General features: G+C 66.4%; 2 protein-coding genes across 2 annotated transcripts in view; both read left to right on the top strand.

The window, feature by feature from the left end:
• Positions 1-631: 631 nt before the first annotated feature.
• Positions 632-16,183, top strand: part of LOC309682733 (integrin alpha-M-like) — a 16,595-nt gene continuing 1,043 nt past the window's right edge. The window contains exons 1-27 of the mRNA XM_082496848.1: positions 632-667; positions 769-872; positions 1,874-1,976; positions 2,170-2,300; positions 2,402-2,553; positions 2,654-2,807; positions 3,222-3,372; positions 3,451-3,524; positions 3,639-3,982; positions 4,222-4,573; positions 4,730-4,936; positions 5,341-5,471; positions 5,558-5,715; positions 6,154-6,308; positions 6,404-6,535; positions 7,017-7,090; positions 7,178-7,319; positions 7,748-7,855; positions 7,961-8,040; positions 8,122-8,199; positions 8,567-8,648; positions 8,759-8,866; positions 9,086-9,157; positions 9,255-9,368; positions 9,554-9,646; positions 9,736-9,846; positions 9,963-10,042. Of these exons, the coding sequence (XP_082352974.1) occupies positions 661-667; positions 769-872; positions 1,874-1,976; positions 2,170-2,300; positions 2,402-2,553; positions 2,654-2,807; positions 3,222-3,372; positions 3,451-3,524; positions 3,639-3,982; positions 4,222-4,573; positions 4,730-4,936; positions 5,341-5,471; positions 5,558-5,715; positions 6,154-6,308; positions 6,404-6,535; positions 7,017-7,090; positions 7,178-7,319; positions 7,748-7,855; positions 7,961-8,040; positions 8,122-8,199; positions 8,567-8,648; positions 8,759-8,866; positions 9,086-9,157; positions 9,255-9,368; positions 9,554-9,646; positions 9,736-9,846; positions 9,963-10,042 (3,497 nt within the window). The 5' untranslated portion in view covers positions 632-660. The remainder of the gene's footprint in view (positions 668-768; positions 873-1,873; positions 1,977-2,169; positions 2,301-2,401; positions 2,554-2,653; positions 2,808-3,221; positions 3,373-3,450; positions 3,525-3,638; positions 3,983-4,221; positions 4,574-4,729; positions 4,937-5,340; positions 5,472-5,557; positions 5,716-6,153; positions 6,309-6,403; positions 6,536-7,016; positions 7,091-7,177; positions 7,320-7,747; positions 7,856-7,960; positions 8,041-8,121; positions 8,200-8,566; positions 8,649-8,758; positions 8,867-9,085; positions 9,158-9,254; positions 9,369-9,553; positions 9,647-9,735; positions 9,847-9,962; positions 10,043-16,183) is intronic.
• On the top strand, positions 10,445-12,304 carry LOC309682652 (cytochrome c oxidase subunit 6A2, mitochondrial-like). The gene is made up of 3 exons (XM_082496758.1): positions 10,445-10,546; positions 11,167-11,309; positions 12,159-12,304. Exons 1-3 carry the CDS (start codon positions 10,474-10,476, stop codon positions 12,237-12,239), a joined length of 297 nt encoding a protein of 98 aa, XP_082352884.1. The 5' UTR covers positions 10,445-10,473; the 3' UTR covers positions 12,240-12,304.

Below are 16,183 nucleotides of genomic sequence, written 5' to 3'. Positions count from 1 at the left end.
GCAGATAGGTTGTGGTTAACCACACCGGTTTGGGGTGCCCCTCCCCCCCCCCCCCCCCAAAAAAAAAAAAATCCCCATCCCCCCAAAAAACCAAAAAACACAGCCCCACCCCCTCCACCCTTCTCACTTCTCCTTCCCCGCACCCCCCCAGCGCAGCTGCCATGCACCCATGGGTGCTGCTCGCCGCGCTCTGCGCAGGTGGGGGGGGGATACCTGGGGGATATTCCCCCCCCCCCCGGATGCCACGGTCCCCTGGGGGGATTGGGGGAGGGATGGGGGTCCCCCATCACCTGGGTCCCCCGGGATTGGGAGGAGGGGGGGTCCCCGGATTTCTTGGGGGGGGGGGGGAATCCCTGGATGCCTGGGTCCCTGGGGTGTTTTTTTTTTGGGGGGGGTATCCCCTGGGGGTTTTGGGGACGGGGGGGTGGGAGTCCCCAGTCACCTGGGTCTCCTGTTTTGGTTTTTTTTTTTGGGGGGGGGGGTGTCCCCCGGGTTTTTTTTGGGGGGGGGGATGGGGGTCCCCCAACGCCTGGGTCCCCTCCTCCACCCCCAACCCCCCCCCAGGGTTGCCACCCACCCTCAGCTCCGGACTGGACCAAGAGACAGCGATGGTTTTTTGGGGGACTGGGGAATCCTTCGGACACAGTGTGGCGCAGGTCGATGGCGGGTAGGTGTGTCCCCTCATCCCCGTCCCCACCACCATCACCCTTGGGTGCCCCACCACCACCACCACAGGACACCCCCCTGATCGCTGTACCCCCACCTCAGGGTGCTGGTGGGGGCTCCCCTGGAGCCAAGAGGCGCCAGTGAGACAGGGGGGGTCTATCAGTGCCACTTTGGGACCGGGAGATGCCACAACGTCCCCGTCACCGGTAGGATGTTGGGGTGTCCCCCCCAGGAGGGGGGGGGGGGGTGGGGAGGGGGCCACCCAGACGCATGGATCCCCCATCACACCTCTCTCCCCCGTCCCCCCCCCCCCCCCGAAGCCCCTCCAGAGGTGACATCCATGTCTCTGGGCTTGTCCCTGGTGGCCCACGGATCCCAGCTCCTGGTGGGTCCCATCTTTCGTCGGGGTGGTCCATGGGGTGAGGGGGTGGCAAAGGGATGGGCAGGGCTGCGGGCCACAACAGTGGGGTTGGGGGGACTTTGGGGAGGTGGGGCCATCACCCCCACTGAGGGGGACCAGTGAGGTCTGCTGGACTCTCTTAGGGTCTACCATTGGGGTCTGCTAATGTCTCTTGGGGTCCCTTGGTGTATTCTGGGGGCTACTGGGGATCTACTAAGAGCTATTGGGGTCTTTTGGGGTCTACCAGGGGCTAGTGGGGTCTTTTGGGCATCTAGTAGGGTTCTATTGGGGTCTTTTGGGGTCTACTAGGCTTCTATTAGGGTCTTTTGGTGTCCACTAGGGTTCTATTGGGGTCTTTTGGTGTCCACTAGGGTGTATTGGGATCTACTGGGATTCTGTTGGGGTTTACTAGGGCCTATTGGGATCTTTTGGGGTATGCTGGTGTCTCTTGGGGTCTACTGGGATCTCTTGGGGTCTGCTAGGGTCTGTTGGGATCTGCTGGGGTCTAACTGGGGGGTAGTGGGGGGCTACTGGGGTTCTGTTGGGGTTCACTAGGGTCTTTTGGGGGTCTATTGGGGTCTTTTGGGGTCTCTTGAGGTCTACTAGGATCTATTGGGGGGTTGGGGGGTCTTTTGGGGTCTGCTGGGGTCTATTGGATTCTATTGGAGTCTACTGGGGTTCTCTTGGGGTCTCCTGGGGCCTGTTGGGGTTGCTTGAGGCCTTCTGGCACCTATTGGAGAACACTGGGATCTATGGGGGCCTGGGGGCAGTTGAGGGAACATGGCGTCACCCTGTCTTGGGCCACAGGCATGCGGCCCCACGGCGCGGAGGGCTTGTGGGGTGAACATGGAGCTGCGGGGGCTCTGCTTCCTCCTGTCTTCAGGGAACACCCTCCTTGCCACCCTGCCAGGTACGGGGCGGGGGGGGCCTGACACCGGGGTGAGGGGCTCTAGGGGGTTGAAGGTGGGGTGGAGAAGACCGGGCGCAAGGGTAGATGGGTCCCAGGGGTTGGTGAAGACCTGACACCGGGGTGGATAGGCCTCACAGGGTCATGCTGTGCATCTTTCCCTCCACCGCCCCCCATTTCTCCATCCCCTCCCCAGGTTGCCCCACGAAGGCCTCCGACATTGTCTTCCTCGTGGACGGTTCAGGCAGCATCATGACCAACGACTTCGAGAGGATGAAGACCTTCATCACCCAGGTCATGAGCCGCTTTGAGAGCACTGACACCCGTGTAGGTGACAACCCCCTCCAGGGCCAGGTCCCGGGCACCCATGGGTGGCCTGATCCTGCCCCATCAACATCGCCTCCCCTTCCCCCCTGCCCTGTGGCCAGTTTGCCCTCATGCAGTTCTCCACTGATTCCACCCTCCATTTTGACTTCACCACCTTTGCCCGGATGTCCCTGGCGGAGCGTGTGTCAAAGATCCACCGCATCGTGCAGAGCAGAGGGACCACCTGCACAGCCAGTGCTATCCAGAACGTGGTGTAGGTCCTGCCCCCAGACCCGTCCTGCCCCCTCCCTCCCCCTCGGGGCCACCCCGTCATCCCAAAGTGACCATCCATCCATTCCATACCCCTGGGGCAGGAGGCAACTCTTCACCCTGAGGAACGGAGCCCGGGAAGGTGCCCACAAGATCCTCATTGTGGTGACAGATGGGCAGAAGTATGGGGATATGCTGGACTATGAACACGTCATCCCTGAAGCAGCGCAGGCGGGGATCATCCGCTACGCCATCGGGGTGAGTGAGTGTTGTCCAAAAACCTCCATCCACCCATCCCCAACATCTCCATCTACACACAACATCATCCATCCATCCATCCATCCATCCATCCATCCCTCCCTCCGTCTGTCCCTCCCTCTCTTTTCAAACACAGCCATCCATGCATCCATCTGTCCATCTCCAAACACCTATGTCCATCTGCCCATCTAGAAGCACCCTGTCCATCTTCAAACATCCCCACACGTGGCCATCCATCCACCCATGCCCAGACTTCTCCATCCATCCATCCACACACCTGTCCATCTCCAACCATCTCCATCCACTCTATTCATGTCTGTCCATCCCTCCCTCCCCAAAGACCTGTCCATCCACCCTTCCTTCTCTCCCCAAACCTCTCTGTCCCTCCACCCAACTGTCCTTCTCTGGCCGCAGGTGGGCAGCGCCTTCTTGGATCCCGCTGCGGTGGAAGAGCTCCGCACCATCGCCTCCGAGCCCAGCAAGGACCATGTCTTCCGGGTGGACAACTTTGACGCCCTGCAGGGCATCCAGAACCAGCTGCAGGAGAAGATCTTTGCCATCGAGGGTACTGGTGGGACGGGGGGTGGCCAGGAGGAGCCGAAGGATCAGTGGGTGGCCACCGCTCACTCCACACGTCCCCCAGGCACCCAGTCTGCCGACAGCAGCTCCTTCCAGCTGGAGATGGCCCAGGAGGGCTTCAGCGCCCTGCTCACCCCCGTAAGTGTCCCCCCGGCCACCCAAGACTGTCCCCAGGCCCGTGGGGTGTCCCTGGGGCAGGACTGACTGCTCTCCCCCCACCGCTGTCCCCCCTCCCCATCTTTACTGGTGCAGGAGGGGCCTGTACTGGGAGCGGTGGGCGCCTACGACTGGTCCGGAGGGGTCTTTGTCTACGGCAGGAATGGGGCCACCACCTTCGTCAATGTGTCCCGATCCGCCGGGGACATGAACGACGCCTACTTGGGTAAGGGCTGCCTGGGACGGGGACAGAGGGGTCCCCACCGGGGTGCCGGGGATGGTGGTGTCCCCTGGGGGAGTCCTGGGGATGTCGGTGTCCTCTGGAGGGTGCCCATGTGGGGCTGGGGACGTTGGGTTCCCAGGAGGTTCTTGGGGACAGCAGGTGCTGGGGAATGTCCCGGTGAGATTCCTGGGGACATCAATGTCCTCACAAAGTTCCAGTTGGTCGTTGGTGTCCCCACGAGGACATGGGGGATGTTGGTGTCCCCACGAGGTCCATGGGACATCAGCATCTCCATGAGAGACTTTGGGGTGTTGGTGCCCCCATGAGTTCCTGGGGGATGTTGGTGCCCCCGTGAGGTCCTGGGGACACCGGCGTCCCCGCACATCTCCTGGGGCCACTGTCCCCCGCTGACCCCTGCTGTGACCAGGCTACGCGGCCGAGTCCCTGTCCCTGCAGGGCAGCTGGGCGCTGGCGCTGGGGGCCCCCCGCTACCGCCATGTCGGCCGCCTCCTGCTCTTCCGCCTCGGCGGCCCCCGGGCTGCCTGGGAGCTGCTGGCCGATGCCACTGGGCCGCAGGTACGGGTGGGGACATGGGGAAGGGACGGGGGGCGCCGGGGTGGGGGAGGACCCCCCCTCCAAGCAGTCCCGTGGCCGCTCGTCCCCGCAGGTGGGCTCCTACTTCGGGGCGTCCCTGTGCGCCCTGGACACCGACGGGGACGGCTCGGCCGAGGTGGTGCTGGTGGGGGCCCCCATGTTCTACGGGGCCGGCAGCGGGGGCCGCGTGGCCGTCTGCGGCCTGAGGCCCCAGGTAGGGGACCCCCGTCCCATCCTGTCCCATCCCGTCCCATCCCATCCCGTCCCATCCCATCCCGTCCCGTCCCGTCCCGTCCCGTCCCGTCCCGTCCCGTCCCACCGGGCGGCGGGGCAGGCAGAAGGGGACACCCAGCGCCTCGTGTCCCCCCAGGCTGGCCGGCTGCGGTGCAAGCAGACGCTGCAGGGACAGCCTGGCCACCCCTTGGGGCGCTTTGGGGCCAGTCTGGGCCGCCTGGGGGATGTGGACGGGGACCAGTGGCCCGATGTGGCTGTGGGGGCCCCGCTGGAGGATGAGGAGCGGGGGGCCGTCTACGTCTTCCGTGGGACACAGGGTGGCGTCGCCTCCCAGTACAGCCAGGTGAGGCCTCCCCACTGCTTCTGGTCCCTGGGGTGGGCACGTCCCAGGTCAGGGGTGTCTGCTGGGTGGCGGAGAGGTCTCAGGTGGTGGGGACATGCTGGGTGCGGGAGGTGTACTGGGTGCGGGAGGTGTACTGGGTGCCGGAGACATCCCGGGTGGTGGAGATGTTCTGGGTGCTGGATACATCCTGGGTGTTCGACGCGCCTTGGGTGCTGAAGACATCTTGGATCCTGGAGGCTTCCTGGGTGATGAAGACGTCTCGTGTGCTGGAGATGCTCCAGGCGCCAACGGTGTCCTGGGAGCTGGAGACGCTCCAGCTCCTGAAGGTGTCCCAGGTGCTGGGAGTGGTGTGGGCGCCAGAGATGTCTCACCCGCTCGGGCACCTCTCTCTCCCCACTCCCCAGCGCATCCCAGGTGCCCGGTTCTCCAGCGGACCACGCTATTTTGGCCAGGCCATCAGCGGTGGCCGGGACCTGACAGGGGACAGGCTGCCGGACGTGGCCGTGGGCTCCCAGGGACAGGTTCTGCTGCTCAGGTGTGCGCGGGGAACCCACCTTGGACCTTCCACAGCCTGGAGGATGCAGTGGCCCCCACCAGCGCCCCTCTGGTTGTCACCGCCAGGTCCCAACCGCTGCTCAAGATCCGCATGACGGTGGCTTTCCAGCCCCAGGAGATACCCACAGCCGCCTTTGACTGCCAAGAGGAGGAAGCACTCAGGGGGGAAGTGGCCCAGGCCAAGATCTGCTTCCTCAGCACTAAGAAAACCCCTGATAACTTTGGTGAGACCTCCCAGAAGTCCGTCTGGACCCCCAAAGCATCTGCAAGTGCCCCCAAGACCCCCCAGAGCTGTACACGCACCCCCAGCACCCCCTCCCCGCCTTCCTAAGACCCTCAGAAGCCCCTCCGTCCTCCCAAAGCCCTTCCAGGTATCCCCCGAGCCCCCCCGACGTCCCTGTGGCCTTCTAAATCCCCTCCAGATGTCTCCCAAGCCACCCACATCTCCCTCTGGCCTCCCACAGCCACTCCAGATGCCCTCAAGATCCCCCGAGCCCCCTCTAGATGTCCCCGAACCCTCGCAAGTCCACCCGGCCTCCTAAACCGCCTGAGGTGGCCTCAAGACCCTCCGAAAGCCACGGGGCTCTCCATCTCCCCCTTTCCCACCGTGCTGGGGTCTGCCGGAGACCCCGGCCACCCACCTGCCCCTCCTTTCCCCGCAGGCAGCCAACTGGCCGCCACCCTGCGGTACCAGGCGGCCCTGGACCCCGGCCGGGCAATGGTCCGTGCCGTCTTTGCCGGCGGCACCGCCGTCCGCAACGGGACCCTCCGAGTGAGCGTCGGCCAGAGGTGCGAGACCTTCGCCATCGCCTTCACGGTGGGTGCGGGGAAAGGCGGCGGCAGGGTGGTCTGGCGGTGTCCCAGCCCATGGCGCCCTCCTGGTGGACGCGGCCGTCTCTCTGTGCCGGGCAGGGCTGCCCCCGGGACACGCTGACCCCCCTGGTGCTGCGCCTCACCTACGATGCCACGGGGGACCCCATCGAGGTGGCCGGGGGCCTGCGGCCGGCCTTGAGCGAGGACTCGGAGCTGGTGGCCGTGGGCACGGTAGGGGCTGGGGGGCACCCCAGGGCGGTGGGGTTTGGTGGCTGGGGGGGAGAGGTGTTGGGGTGTTGGGTTAGGGAGGTGTGGAGGGATGGAGGAGAGGGGGGATGGGTGGGCAGAAGGGTGGGTGGGTGGGTGGAGAGATGAGATGGGCAGAAGGATGGACGGGAGGGAGGAGGGAGAGATGGACGGGGGGTGGAAGGAGAGGTGGGATGGACAGGAGGGAGGACGGGCGGAATCAAGGGAAGGTGGGAGGAAGGGAGGAGGGACAGACGCCTGGACAGGAGGGAGGACGGACGGAAGGACGGAGGCACAGGTGGGCAGAGGGGTGGGAGGGAGGAAGGACAGAAGGGTGGACACGTGGAAGGAGATCCCTGCGTGGGGAGGGTCGGGAGGCCCAAGGAGAGCCAGGGTGGGTGGGCAGACGGACAGTCGGCTGGCCAGGGGACGGGCAGATGGACAGACAGACGAGGGGTCTCCTCAGCTGCCCTTCGAGAAGGACTGCGGCGCCGACAACGTCTGCGTCGACGACCTCCAGATCTCCTTCAACTTCTCGGGGTAGGTGCCCCCGTTCCGTGTCGGGGGGACACCTGCAGACACCAGGGTCTACCTCTGCCTGCTCCCACCTGCTCTGCATCCCCCCAGGCTGCAGAACATCGTGGTGGGGGTGACCGACGTGGTGGACATCACCATCGCCCTGCGCAACCGTGGGGAGAACTCGTATGGCACCACTGTCCAGCTGCAGCACGCCGAGGCCCTCTCCTACCGCAAGGCTGTGGTGCTCCAGGTACCCCCACCGATCCCCCCCAAATCCTTCAACACCTCAAAGACCCTCCACAAGTCCATTGGGCCTCCTAAAGCCCTTCCAGATGCCCTCGGGACCATCTACGAGTTCACGTGGGTGCCCAGCTCCCCTCCACGTGTCCTCAAGATTCCCCAGAAGTCCGTGTGGCCGTCTGAACCCTCTCCAGATGTCCTGTAGACCCCCAGAAATCTATCTGGCCTCCAAACCCCCCTCCACATGTCCTCAAGACCCTCTATAAGCCCGTGCGGCCACCTGAACCTTCTCCAGATGACACCAAGATATCCCAAATCCTTCCAGATGCCCTCAAGACCCCCCAGAAGCCTGTCTGGCCTCCAGCCCTCCCCTGACCACCCCCCTCTTTTCTTGCCCACCCACGTCCCCACCCCTGACACCCCCTGGGGCCTTCTCAGTCCTCCAGGAGGTCCGTGTCGCTGCGCTGCAACTCAGAGCTGGCGGTGGGATTGTGGCGCAGGACCCTCTGCCTCGTCAACCACCCCATCTTCCACCCCGGCGCCGAGGTAGGAGGGATGTCCCCGCCTCTCCCCCACCCTGCTGGGGCACTTGGGGACGCCGCAGCGCGGAGGGTTTGGGGTGACACGCGGGCGTCCCATCCTGTCCCGCAGATCGTGTTCACCGTCACCCTGGATGTGCCCCACCGCGCGGAGCTGGGAGACGCGTTGGAGGTGGTGGCCAATGCCAGCAGGTGAGGGACAGGGGCACAGGGGGTGAGCGGTGGGGGGGGACGGACACAAGTGACCCCCGTGTGACAACCCCTCCGCCACAGTGACAACGGGGTGCAGGCTGGCCCGGGGCAGCGCGCCGCCATCCCGGTGAAGTACGGCGTCTTCCTCGTCCTCACCAGGTAGGGGATGCCACCTCCACAGGCCACCCACCGCTGTCCCCGGCCTCCTCGCCCCACCTTCCCGATGGGCCACCATTCCCTGTCCCTCGGCCCCACCAGCCCCGTGTCGCTGGTCCCCCGTGTGCCACCGGCCCCATGTCCCTCACCTCCAACACGCCACTGGTGCCATGTCCCCGGTGCCCAGCGCACCACCCTGACCATCGCTGGTCCCCAAAGGGCCACCAGCTCCGTGTCCCTCATCCCCAACCTGCCTCCAGCCCCATGTCCGCAGTCCCCAACGTGCCACCGGCCCCATGTCTTTGGTCCCCGATGCGCCACCAGCCCCTGTCCCCGTGCCCCCCACCATGTCCCCCCCCATCCCCACCAGCACCCCGGACTCCACCAAGTACGTCAACGTCTCGACCCGCGCGGGGGCCCCCACCAGCGCCACCGTCACCCACCACTACGAGGTGAGGGGGGGGCGGCAAGGAGGAGGGTGTCAGGGGTCGATCCCGTGTCCCCCCGTCCCGCCGGGGGGCTGTGGGGGGTCCTGTCCCCACCGTCCCCCTCCCGGCGGCAGGTGAAGATCTTGGGCCAGTGGGGACTCCCCATCAACGTTACCTTCATGGTCCCCACGGCCCTGGGGGGGACCCCGCTGTGGGACACGCTGGAGGTGACCCCCGACCAGGTAACGACACCCCCCCACCCCACTGCCCCCCAAAAGGGAGTGACCCCCATCAGCCACCTCCCAAAAAGGGGGTCATCCCTACGGGCTGCCCCACAAATGGGGGGAGACCCCCGTCAGCCGCCCCCCCCAGTCATGGGGGTGACCCCAAAGCGGGGGCAGCCCGGGAAGGGGGTCCCCAATACTGGGGGTCCCCCCCCACCCCCTCCCCGTCCCCATCAGGACCTGGTGCAGTGCTGGGTGGTGTCCGAGCGCTCGGGGGTCCGCGACATCCCCACGGGGCTGCGGGAGCTGGTGAGTGCCCCCCCTCAAATCCCCCTAATCCCCCCCCGTGGCGGTGGGTCAGGGGGTGCCCCCCAATCCCCCCCATCACCCCCCAATCCCCCCCCAGGGCTGCAGCGTGGCCGCCTGCCGGGAGCTGCAGTGTGGGGTCCCGCCGATGGAGCCCCCCCGGGCCGTGGGGTTCCGCCTCGGGGGGAGCCTGGCCCTGGGCTGGATGGTGCAGGTAAGGGGGGGCCATGGGGCAGCTGTGGGGCAGCTATGGGGCAGCCGTGGGGTGTCCGAGGTGGGGCCCCCCCTCCGTCTGCCCCGGGACGAGGGGCAAACCATGGAAGAGGAGGGCCCCCCCGTGCCCCACGGCGCTCCCCCCGTGCCCCACGGCTGCCCCACACCTGTCGTCCCCCCCCCCAGACCCCTCAGCCCAAGGTGGTTGTGCAGAGCTCGGCCCGGGTCTGCTACGATGTGGGGCGCTACCGGAACAGCGGGGGGGAAACGCAGCTCCAGGTGAGCCCCGGACCCCCGGGACAGAGCGGGGGCGGTGGGTTTGGGGGGGTCCCGGACCCCGCGGACATCCTCTCCCCCCCCCCCCGCAGGTGCAGACGGAGGTGGAGCGTGTGGAGACCCCCAACCCACTGCCTCTCATCCTGGGGGGCAGCGTGGGGGGGCTGCTCCTGCTGGCCCTGCTGGCCCTGGGGCTCTACAAGGTGAGGGGGGGGGGTCTGGGAGAGCCCCCCTACATGGGGGGGTGGGTTTGGGGGGCTCCTCCCCCACCCCCTCCTCACCCCCCTTCTTTCTCCCCCCCCCCCAAAAAAATTCCCAGTTGGGCTTCTTCAAGCGCCGCTACAAGGAGATGATGGAGGACGACGGGACCCCCACGGCCCCCCTGGGCGACCCCCAGGGGTGAGGGGACACCCCCGGACCCCTGGGTCCCAAATTTGGGAGGGGTTAAGCTCACACACACTCCCCACCCTCCATTTTGCAGCTGCCAATAAAGCCGCTTCGTGGCCCGTTCCCCCCTCCCCCATCTCACCCTGATGGGGTTTTTTTTTTTGGGGGGGTGGGGGCAGTCCCCTGGACGCCAGGGCCCCCCATGACCCCCCCCCCGATGTCCCAAGCATCCGGCCCCTCACTTTGACCTCCTTTCGCCCTTGATTCCCCCCGTCCGCGGTCTATTTTTAGCCCTGATCTATATTTAACACCTGTAGCGAGTTGGGGCCGGGCCTCAGCCCATTGGCCGGGACGGGGGGTGCCGCGGTGACCGCAGTGACCGTGGCGTGGGGGGGGGATTGAGGGGGGGGGGGGGGGAGCGTCACTCGCCCTTCACCGCCGACATGGTCACTTGGGGGGCTGCCCCACGGAGGGCCATGGCTGCCGCCGCAGGGGCACACACCGGGGCTGCCACAGGTCCGGGGTGGTGGGTTTTTTTTTTTGGGGTGGGGGGGCAGGTTTGGGGGAGTATCAGGGGGTTGGGGTGGTTTTTGGGTGGTATTGGCGTGTATGAAGCGGTTTTGGGGTGTTTTGACGGGTATCGGGGTTGTATCTGGTGCTTCAGGGCGGTTTGGGGCAATATTGGTGTGTATCGTGTGGGTTTGGGGCTTTTCAGGTCATATTGGGGCTGTCTGGTGGTTTTGGAGGTGGTTTTGGGCAATATTTGGGTGCACCATGAGGATTTGTGGGGTTTGGGGTCATATTTGGGCTCTGTCAGGTGTTTTTGGGGTGGTTTGGGGCAATATTGGGGTGTATGGAGTGGTTTTGGAGTGTTTTGGGTGCTATTGGGGCTGTAGTGGGTGGTTTTGGGCAATACTGGGGGTGTTTTGGGGGTGTCTCCGGTCATTTTGGTGGCCTGGGAAGGGGGCGTGTTGGGGGATATTGGGGTGCGTGGGGTGTTTTGGGGACACATTGGGGTGGAACTGGGGTGTTTTGGGGTGGGTTTGTGGTGTTTTGGGACGGGTTTGGGATGGTTTTTGGGGTGGGGGTGGGGGGGCGGTGGGTTTTGGGGTGCCCCAAAGCTGTCTGCGGGTCAGGTCGGACGTGGCGAGCGCTGTCGTTCCTGGTGGCGCTGCCGGCGGTGGGGGTCTGCATGCTCAACGTGTGGCTGGAGCAGAAACGGCACCACCACGCGCCCCCCGCGTTCGTGCCATACCACCACCTCCGCATCCGCACCAAGGTGGGGAGAGGACCTGACGCCGGGGTAGATGGGCACCATGGGGGGGGGAGAGGACCTGACGTTGGGGTAGATGGGCACCATGGGGGGGGGAGAAGACCTGACGCCGGGGTAGATGGGCACCATGGGGGGGAGAGGACCTGATGTTGGATGAGATGGGCACCATGGGGGGGGGAGAAGACCTGATGCCGGGGTAGATGGGCACCATGGGGGGGAGAGGACCTGATGTTGGATGAGATGGGCACCGGGAGTGGGGGCGGGGGGTGGAAGACCTGACGTTGGGGTAGATGGGCACCACAGGGAGGTAGAGGACCTGACGTTGGGGTAGATGGGCACCATGGGGGGGGGAGAAGACCTGATGCCGGGGTAGATGGGCACCATGGGGGGGAGAGGACCAGATGTTGGATGAGATGGGCACCGGGGCGGGGGGCGGGGGGTGGAAGACCTGACGTTGGGGTAGATGGGCACCACAGGGAGGTAGAGGACCTGACGTTGGGGTAGATGGGCACCATGGGAGGGGGAGAAGACCTGATGCTGGGGTAGATGGGCACCATGGGGGGGAGAGGACCAGATGTTGGATGAGATGGGCACCGGGGTGGGGGGCGGGGGGTGGAAGACCTGACGTTGGGGTAGATGGGCACCACAGGGAGGTAGAGGACCTGACGTTGGGGTAGATGAGCACCATGGGGGGGGGGAAGGACCTGATGTTGGATTAGATGGGCACTGGGGGGGGGGGGGGTGTGTGGAAGACCTGACGTTGGGGTAGATGGGCACCACGGGGAGGTAGAGGACCTGACGTTGGGGTAGATGGACACCATGGGGCTGACACCCATCTTCTCTCTCTCCCCACAGCCATTCCCATGGGGTGATGGGAACCACACGCTCTTCCACAACCCCCACACCAACCCCCTCCCCACAGGTTACGAGAAATAAGGGGGGAAACACCCCCCCACCCCGGGGGTGCCCCCCCCCCCAAGTAATAAATGTCCTAAACTGCCCCATGTGCTTCCTCCAGCCATGCCCCATGGCGGATGCAGGCGTGTGGGCCCCAGAGCAGACACCGAGACACCATGGGGCTTCCAGCAATAGGGATTTAATGAGGGGGGGACCCAGGGGTCTGTGTGACCCACCACCACCCCAAGGGCACCCAGGGGTCCGGGGTGTCCCCTCACCCCTGGGGGTCGCCCAGGGGGGCCGTGGGGGTCCCGTCGCCCTCCATCATCTCCTTGTAGCGGCGCTTGAAGAAGCCCAACTGGGAATTTTTTTTTGGGAGGGGGGGAGAAAGAAGGGGGGTGAGGAGGGGGTGGGGGAGGAGCCCCCCAAACCCACCCCCCCATGTAGGGGGGCTCTCCCAGACCCCCCCCCCTCACCTTGTAGAGCCCCAGGGCCAGCAGGGCCAGCAGGAGCAGCCCCCCACGCTGCCCCCAGGATGAGAGGCAGTGGGTTGGGGGTTCTCCACACGCTTCCACCTCCGTCTGCACCTGCAGGGGGGGGGGGGAGAGAGGATGTCCGCGGGGTCCGGGACCCCCCCAAACCCACCGCCCCTGCTCTGTCCCGGGGGTCCGGGGCTCACCTGGAGCTGCGTTTCCCCCCCGCTGTTCCGGTAGCGCCCCACATCGTAGCAGACCCGGGCCGAGCTCTGCACAACCACCTTGGGCTGAGGGGTCTGGGGGGGAGACGACAGGTGTGGGGCAGCCGTGGGGCACGGGGGAGCGCCGTGGGGCACGGGGGGCCTCCTCTTCCATGGTTTGCCCCTCGTCCCGGGGCCAGACGGAGGGGGGGGCCCCACCTCGGACACCCACGGCTGCCCCATAGCTGCCCCACAGCTGCCCCATGGCCCCCCCTTACCTGCACCATCCAGCCCAGGGCAGGCTCCCCCCGAGGCGGAACCCCACGGCCCGGGGGGGCTCCATCGGCGGGACCCCACACTGCAGCTCCCGGCAGGCGGCCACGCTGCAGCCCTGGGGGGGGTTGGGGGGTGATGGGGGGGATTGGGGGGCACCCCCTGACCCACCGCCACGGGGGGGGGATTAGGGGGATTTTGAGGGGGGGCACTCACCAGCTCCTGCAGCCCCGTGGGGATGTCGCGGACCCCCGACTGGACAACCACCCAGCACTGCACCAGGTCCTGATGGGGACGGGAGGGGGTGGGGGGGGACCCCCAGTATTGGGGACCCCCTTCCCGGGCTGCCCCCGCTTTGGGGTCACCCCCATGACTGGGGGGGCGGCTGACGGGGTCTCCCCCCATTTGGGGGCAGCCCGTAGGGATGACCCCCTTTTTGGGAGGTGGCTGATGGGGGGGTCACTCCCTTTGGGGGGTGGGTGGGGGGGGGGGTGTCGTTACCTGGTCGGGGGTCACCTCCAGCGTGTCCCACAGCGGGGTCCCCCCAGGGCCGTGGGACCATGAAGGTAACGTTGATGGGGAGTCACCACTGGCCCAAGATCTTCACCTGCCGCCGGGAGGGGGACGGTGGGGACAGGACCCCCCACAGCCCCCCGCGGGACGGGGGGACACGGGATCGACCCCTGACACCCTCCTCCTTGCCGCCCCCCCTCACCTCGTAGTGGTGGGTGACGGTGGCGCTGGTGGGGGCCCCCGCGCGGGTCGAGACGTTGACGTACTTGGTGGAGTCCGGGGTGCTGGTGGGGATGGGGGGGGACATGGTGGGGGCACGGGGACAGGGGCTGGTGGCGCATCGGGGACCAAAGACATGGGGCCGTGGCACGTTGGGGACTGCGGACATGGGGCTGGAGGCAGGTTGGGGATGAGGGACACGGAGCTGGTGGCCCTTTGGGGACCAGCGATGGTCAGGGTGGCGCTGGGCACCGGGGACATGGCACCAGTGGCGTGTTGGAGGTGAGGGACATGGGGCCGGTGGCACACGGGGGACCAGCGACACGGGGCTGGTGGGGGCGAGGGACAGGGAATGGTGGCCCATCGGGAAGGTGGGGCGAGGAGGCCGGGGACAGCGGTGGGTGGCCTGTGGAGGTGGCATCCCCTACCTGGTGAGGACGAGGAAGGAAGACGCGTACTTCACCGGGATGGCGGCGCGCTGCCCCGGGCCAGCCTGCACCCCGTTGTCACTGTGGCGGAGGGGTTGTCACACGGGGGTCACTTGTGTCGTCCCCCCACCCGCTCACCCCCTGTGCCCCTGTCCCTCACCTGCTGGCATTGGCCACCACCTCCAACGCGTCTCCCAGCTCCGCGGTGGGGCACATCCAGGGTGACGGTGAACACGATCTGCGGGACAGGATGGGACGCCCGCGTGTCACCCCAAACCCTCCGCGCTGCGGCAGTCCCCAAGTGCCCCAGCAGGGTGGGGGACGCGGGGACACCCCTCCTACCTCAGCGCCGGGGTGGAAGATGGGGTGGTTGACGAGGCAGAGGGTCCTGCGCCCACAATCCCACCGATGGCTCTGAGTTGCAGCGCAGCGACACGGACCTCCTGGAGGACTGAGAAAGCCCAGGGGATGTCAGGGGTGGGGACCGGGTGGGCAAGAAAAGAGGGGGGTGGTCAGGGGAGGGCTGGAGGCCAGACAGGCTTCTGGGGGGTCTTGAGGGCATCTGGAAGGATTTGGGATATCTTGGTGTCATCTGGAGAAGATTAAGGAGGGCCGCACGGGCTTATAGAGGGTCTTGAGGACATGTGGGAGGGGGGTTTGGAGGCCAGATAGATTTCTGGGGGTCTACAGGACATCTGGAGAGGGTTCAGACGGCCACACGGACTTCTGGGGAATCTTGAGGACACGTGGAGGGGACTGGGCACCCACGTGAACTCGTAGATGGTCCCGAGGGCAATCTGGAAGGGCTTTAGGAGGCCCAATGGACTTGTGGAGGGTCTTTGAGGTGTTGAAGGATTTGGGGGGGATCGGTGGGGTGGTACCTGAGCACCACAGCCTTGCGGTAGGAGAGGCCTCGGCGTGCTGCAGCTGGACAGTGGTGCCATACGAGTTCTCCCCACGGTTGCGCAGGGCGATGGTGATGTCCACCACGTCGGTCACCCCACCACGATGTTCTGCAGCCTGGGGGGATGCAGAGCAGGTGGGAGCAGGGCAGAGGTAGACCCTGGTGTCTGCAGGTGTCCCCCGACACGGAACGGGGGCACCTACCCCGAGAAGTGAAGGAGATCTGGAGGTCGTCGACGCAGACGTTGTCCGGCGCCGCAGTCCTTCTCGAAGGGCAGCTGAGGAGACCCCTCGTCTGTCTGTCCATCTGCCCGTCCCCTGGCCAGCCGACTGTCCGTCTGCCCACCCACCCTGGCTCTCCTTGGGCCTCCCGACCCTCCCCACGCAGGGATCTCCTTCCACGTGTCCACCCTTCTGTCCTTCCTCCCTCCCACCCCTCTGCCCACCACTGTGCCTCCGTCCTTCCGTCCGTCCTCCCTCCTGTCCAGGCGTCTGTCCCTCTCCCTTCCTCCCACCTTCCCTTGATTCCGCCCGTCCTCCCTCCTGTCCATCCCACCTCTCCTTCCACCCCCCGTCCATCTCTCTCCCTCCTCCCTCCCGTCCATCCTTCTGCCCATCTCATCTCTCCACCCACCCACCCACCCTTCTGCCCACCCATCCCCCTCTCCTCCATCCCTCCACACCTCCCTAACCCAACACCCCAACACCTCTCCCCCCCAGCCACCAAACCCCACCGCCCTGGGGTGCCCCCCAGCCCCTACCGTGCCACGGCCACCAGCTCCGAGTCCTCTCAAGGCCGGCCGCAGGCCCCGGCCACCTCGATGGGGTCCCCCGTGGCATCGTAGGTGAGGCGCAGCACCAGGGGGGTCAGCGTGTCCCCGGGGGCAGCCCTGCCCGGCACAGAGAGACGGCCCGCGTCCACCAGGAGGGCGCCATGGGCTGGGACCACCGCCAAGACCACCCTGCCCGCC

Source organism: Vanellus vanellus, assembly GCF_965231255.1.
Source record: "Vanellus vanellus genome assembly, chromosome: 31".
NCBI lineage: Eukaryota > Metazoa > Chordata > Aves > Charadriiformes > Charadriidae > Vanellus > Vanellus vanellus.
This window is presented reverse-complemented; position numbering and strand designations above follow the sequence as displayed.

Coding starts and splice junctions, on each gene's coding strand:
- LOC309682652 (XM_082496758.1), top strand. CDS start 10,474: ATGGTCACTTGGGGGGCTGCCCCACGGAGGGCCATGGCTGCCGCCGCA. Junction 10,547..11,166: donor ACACACCGGGGCTGCCACAG/GTCCGGGGTGGT, acceptor TCTGCGGGTCAG/GTCGGACGTGGCGAGCGCTG. Junction 11,310..12,158: donor ACCTCCGCATCCGCACCAAG/GTGGGGAGAGGA, acceptor CTCTCCCCACAG/CCATTCCCATGGGGTGATGG.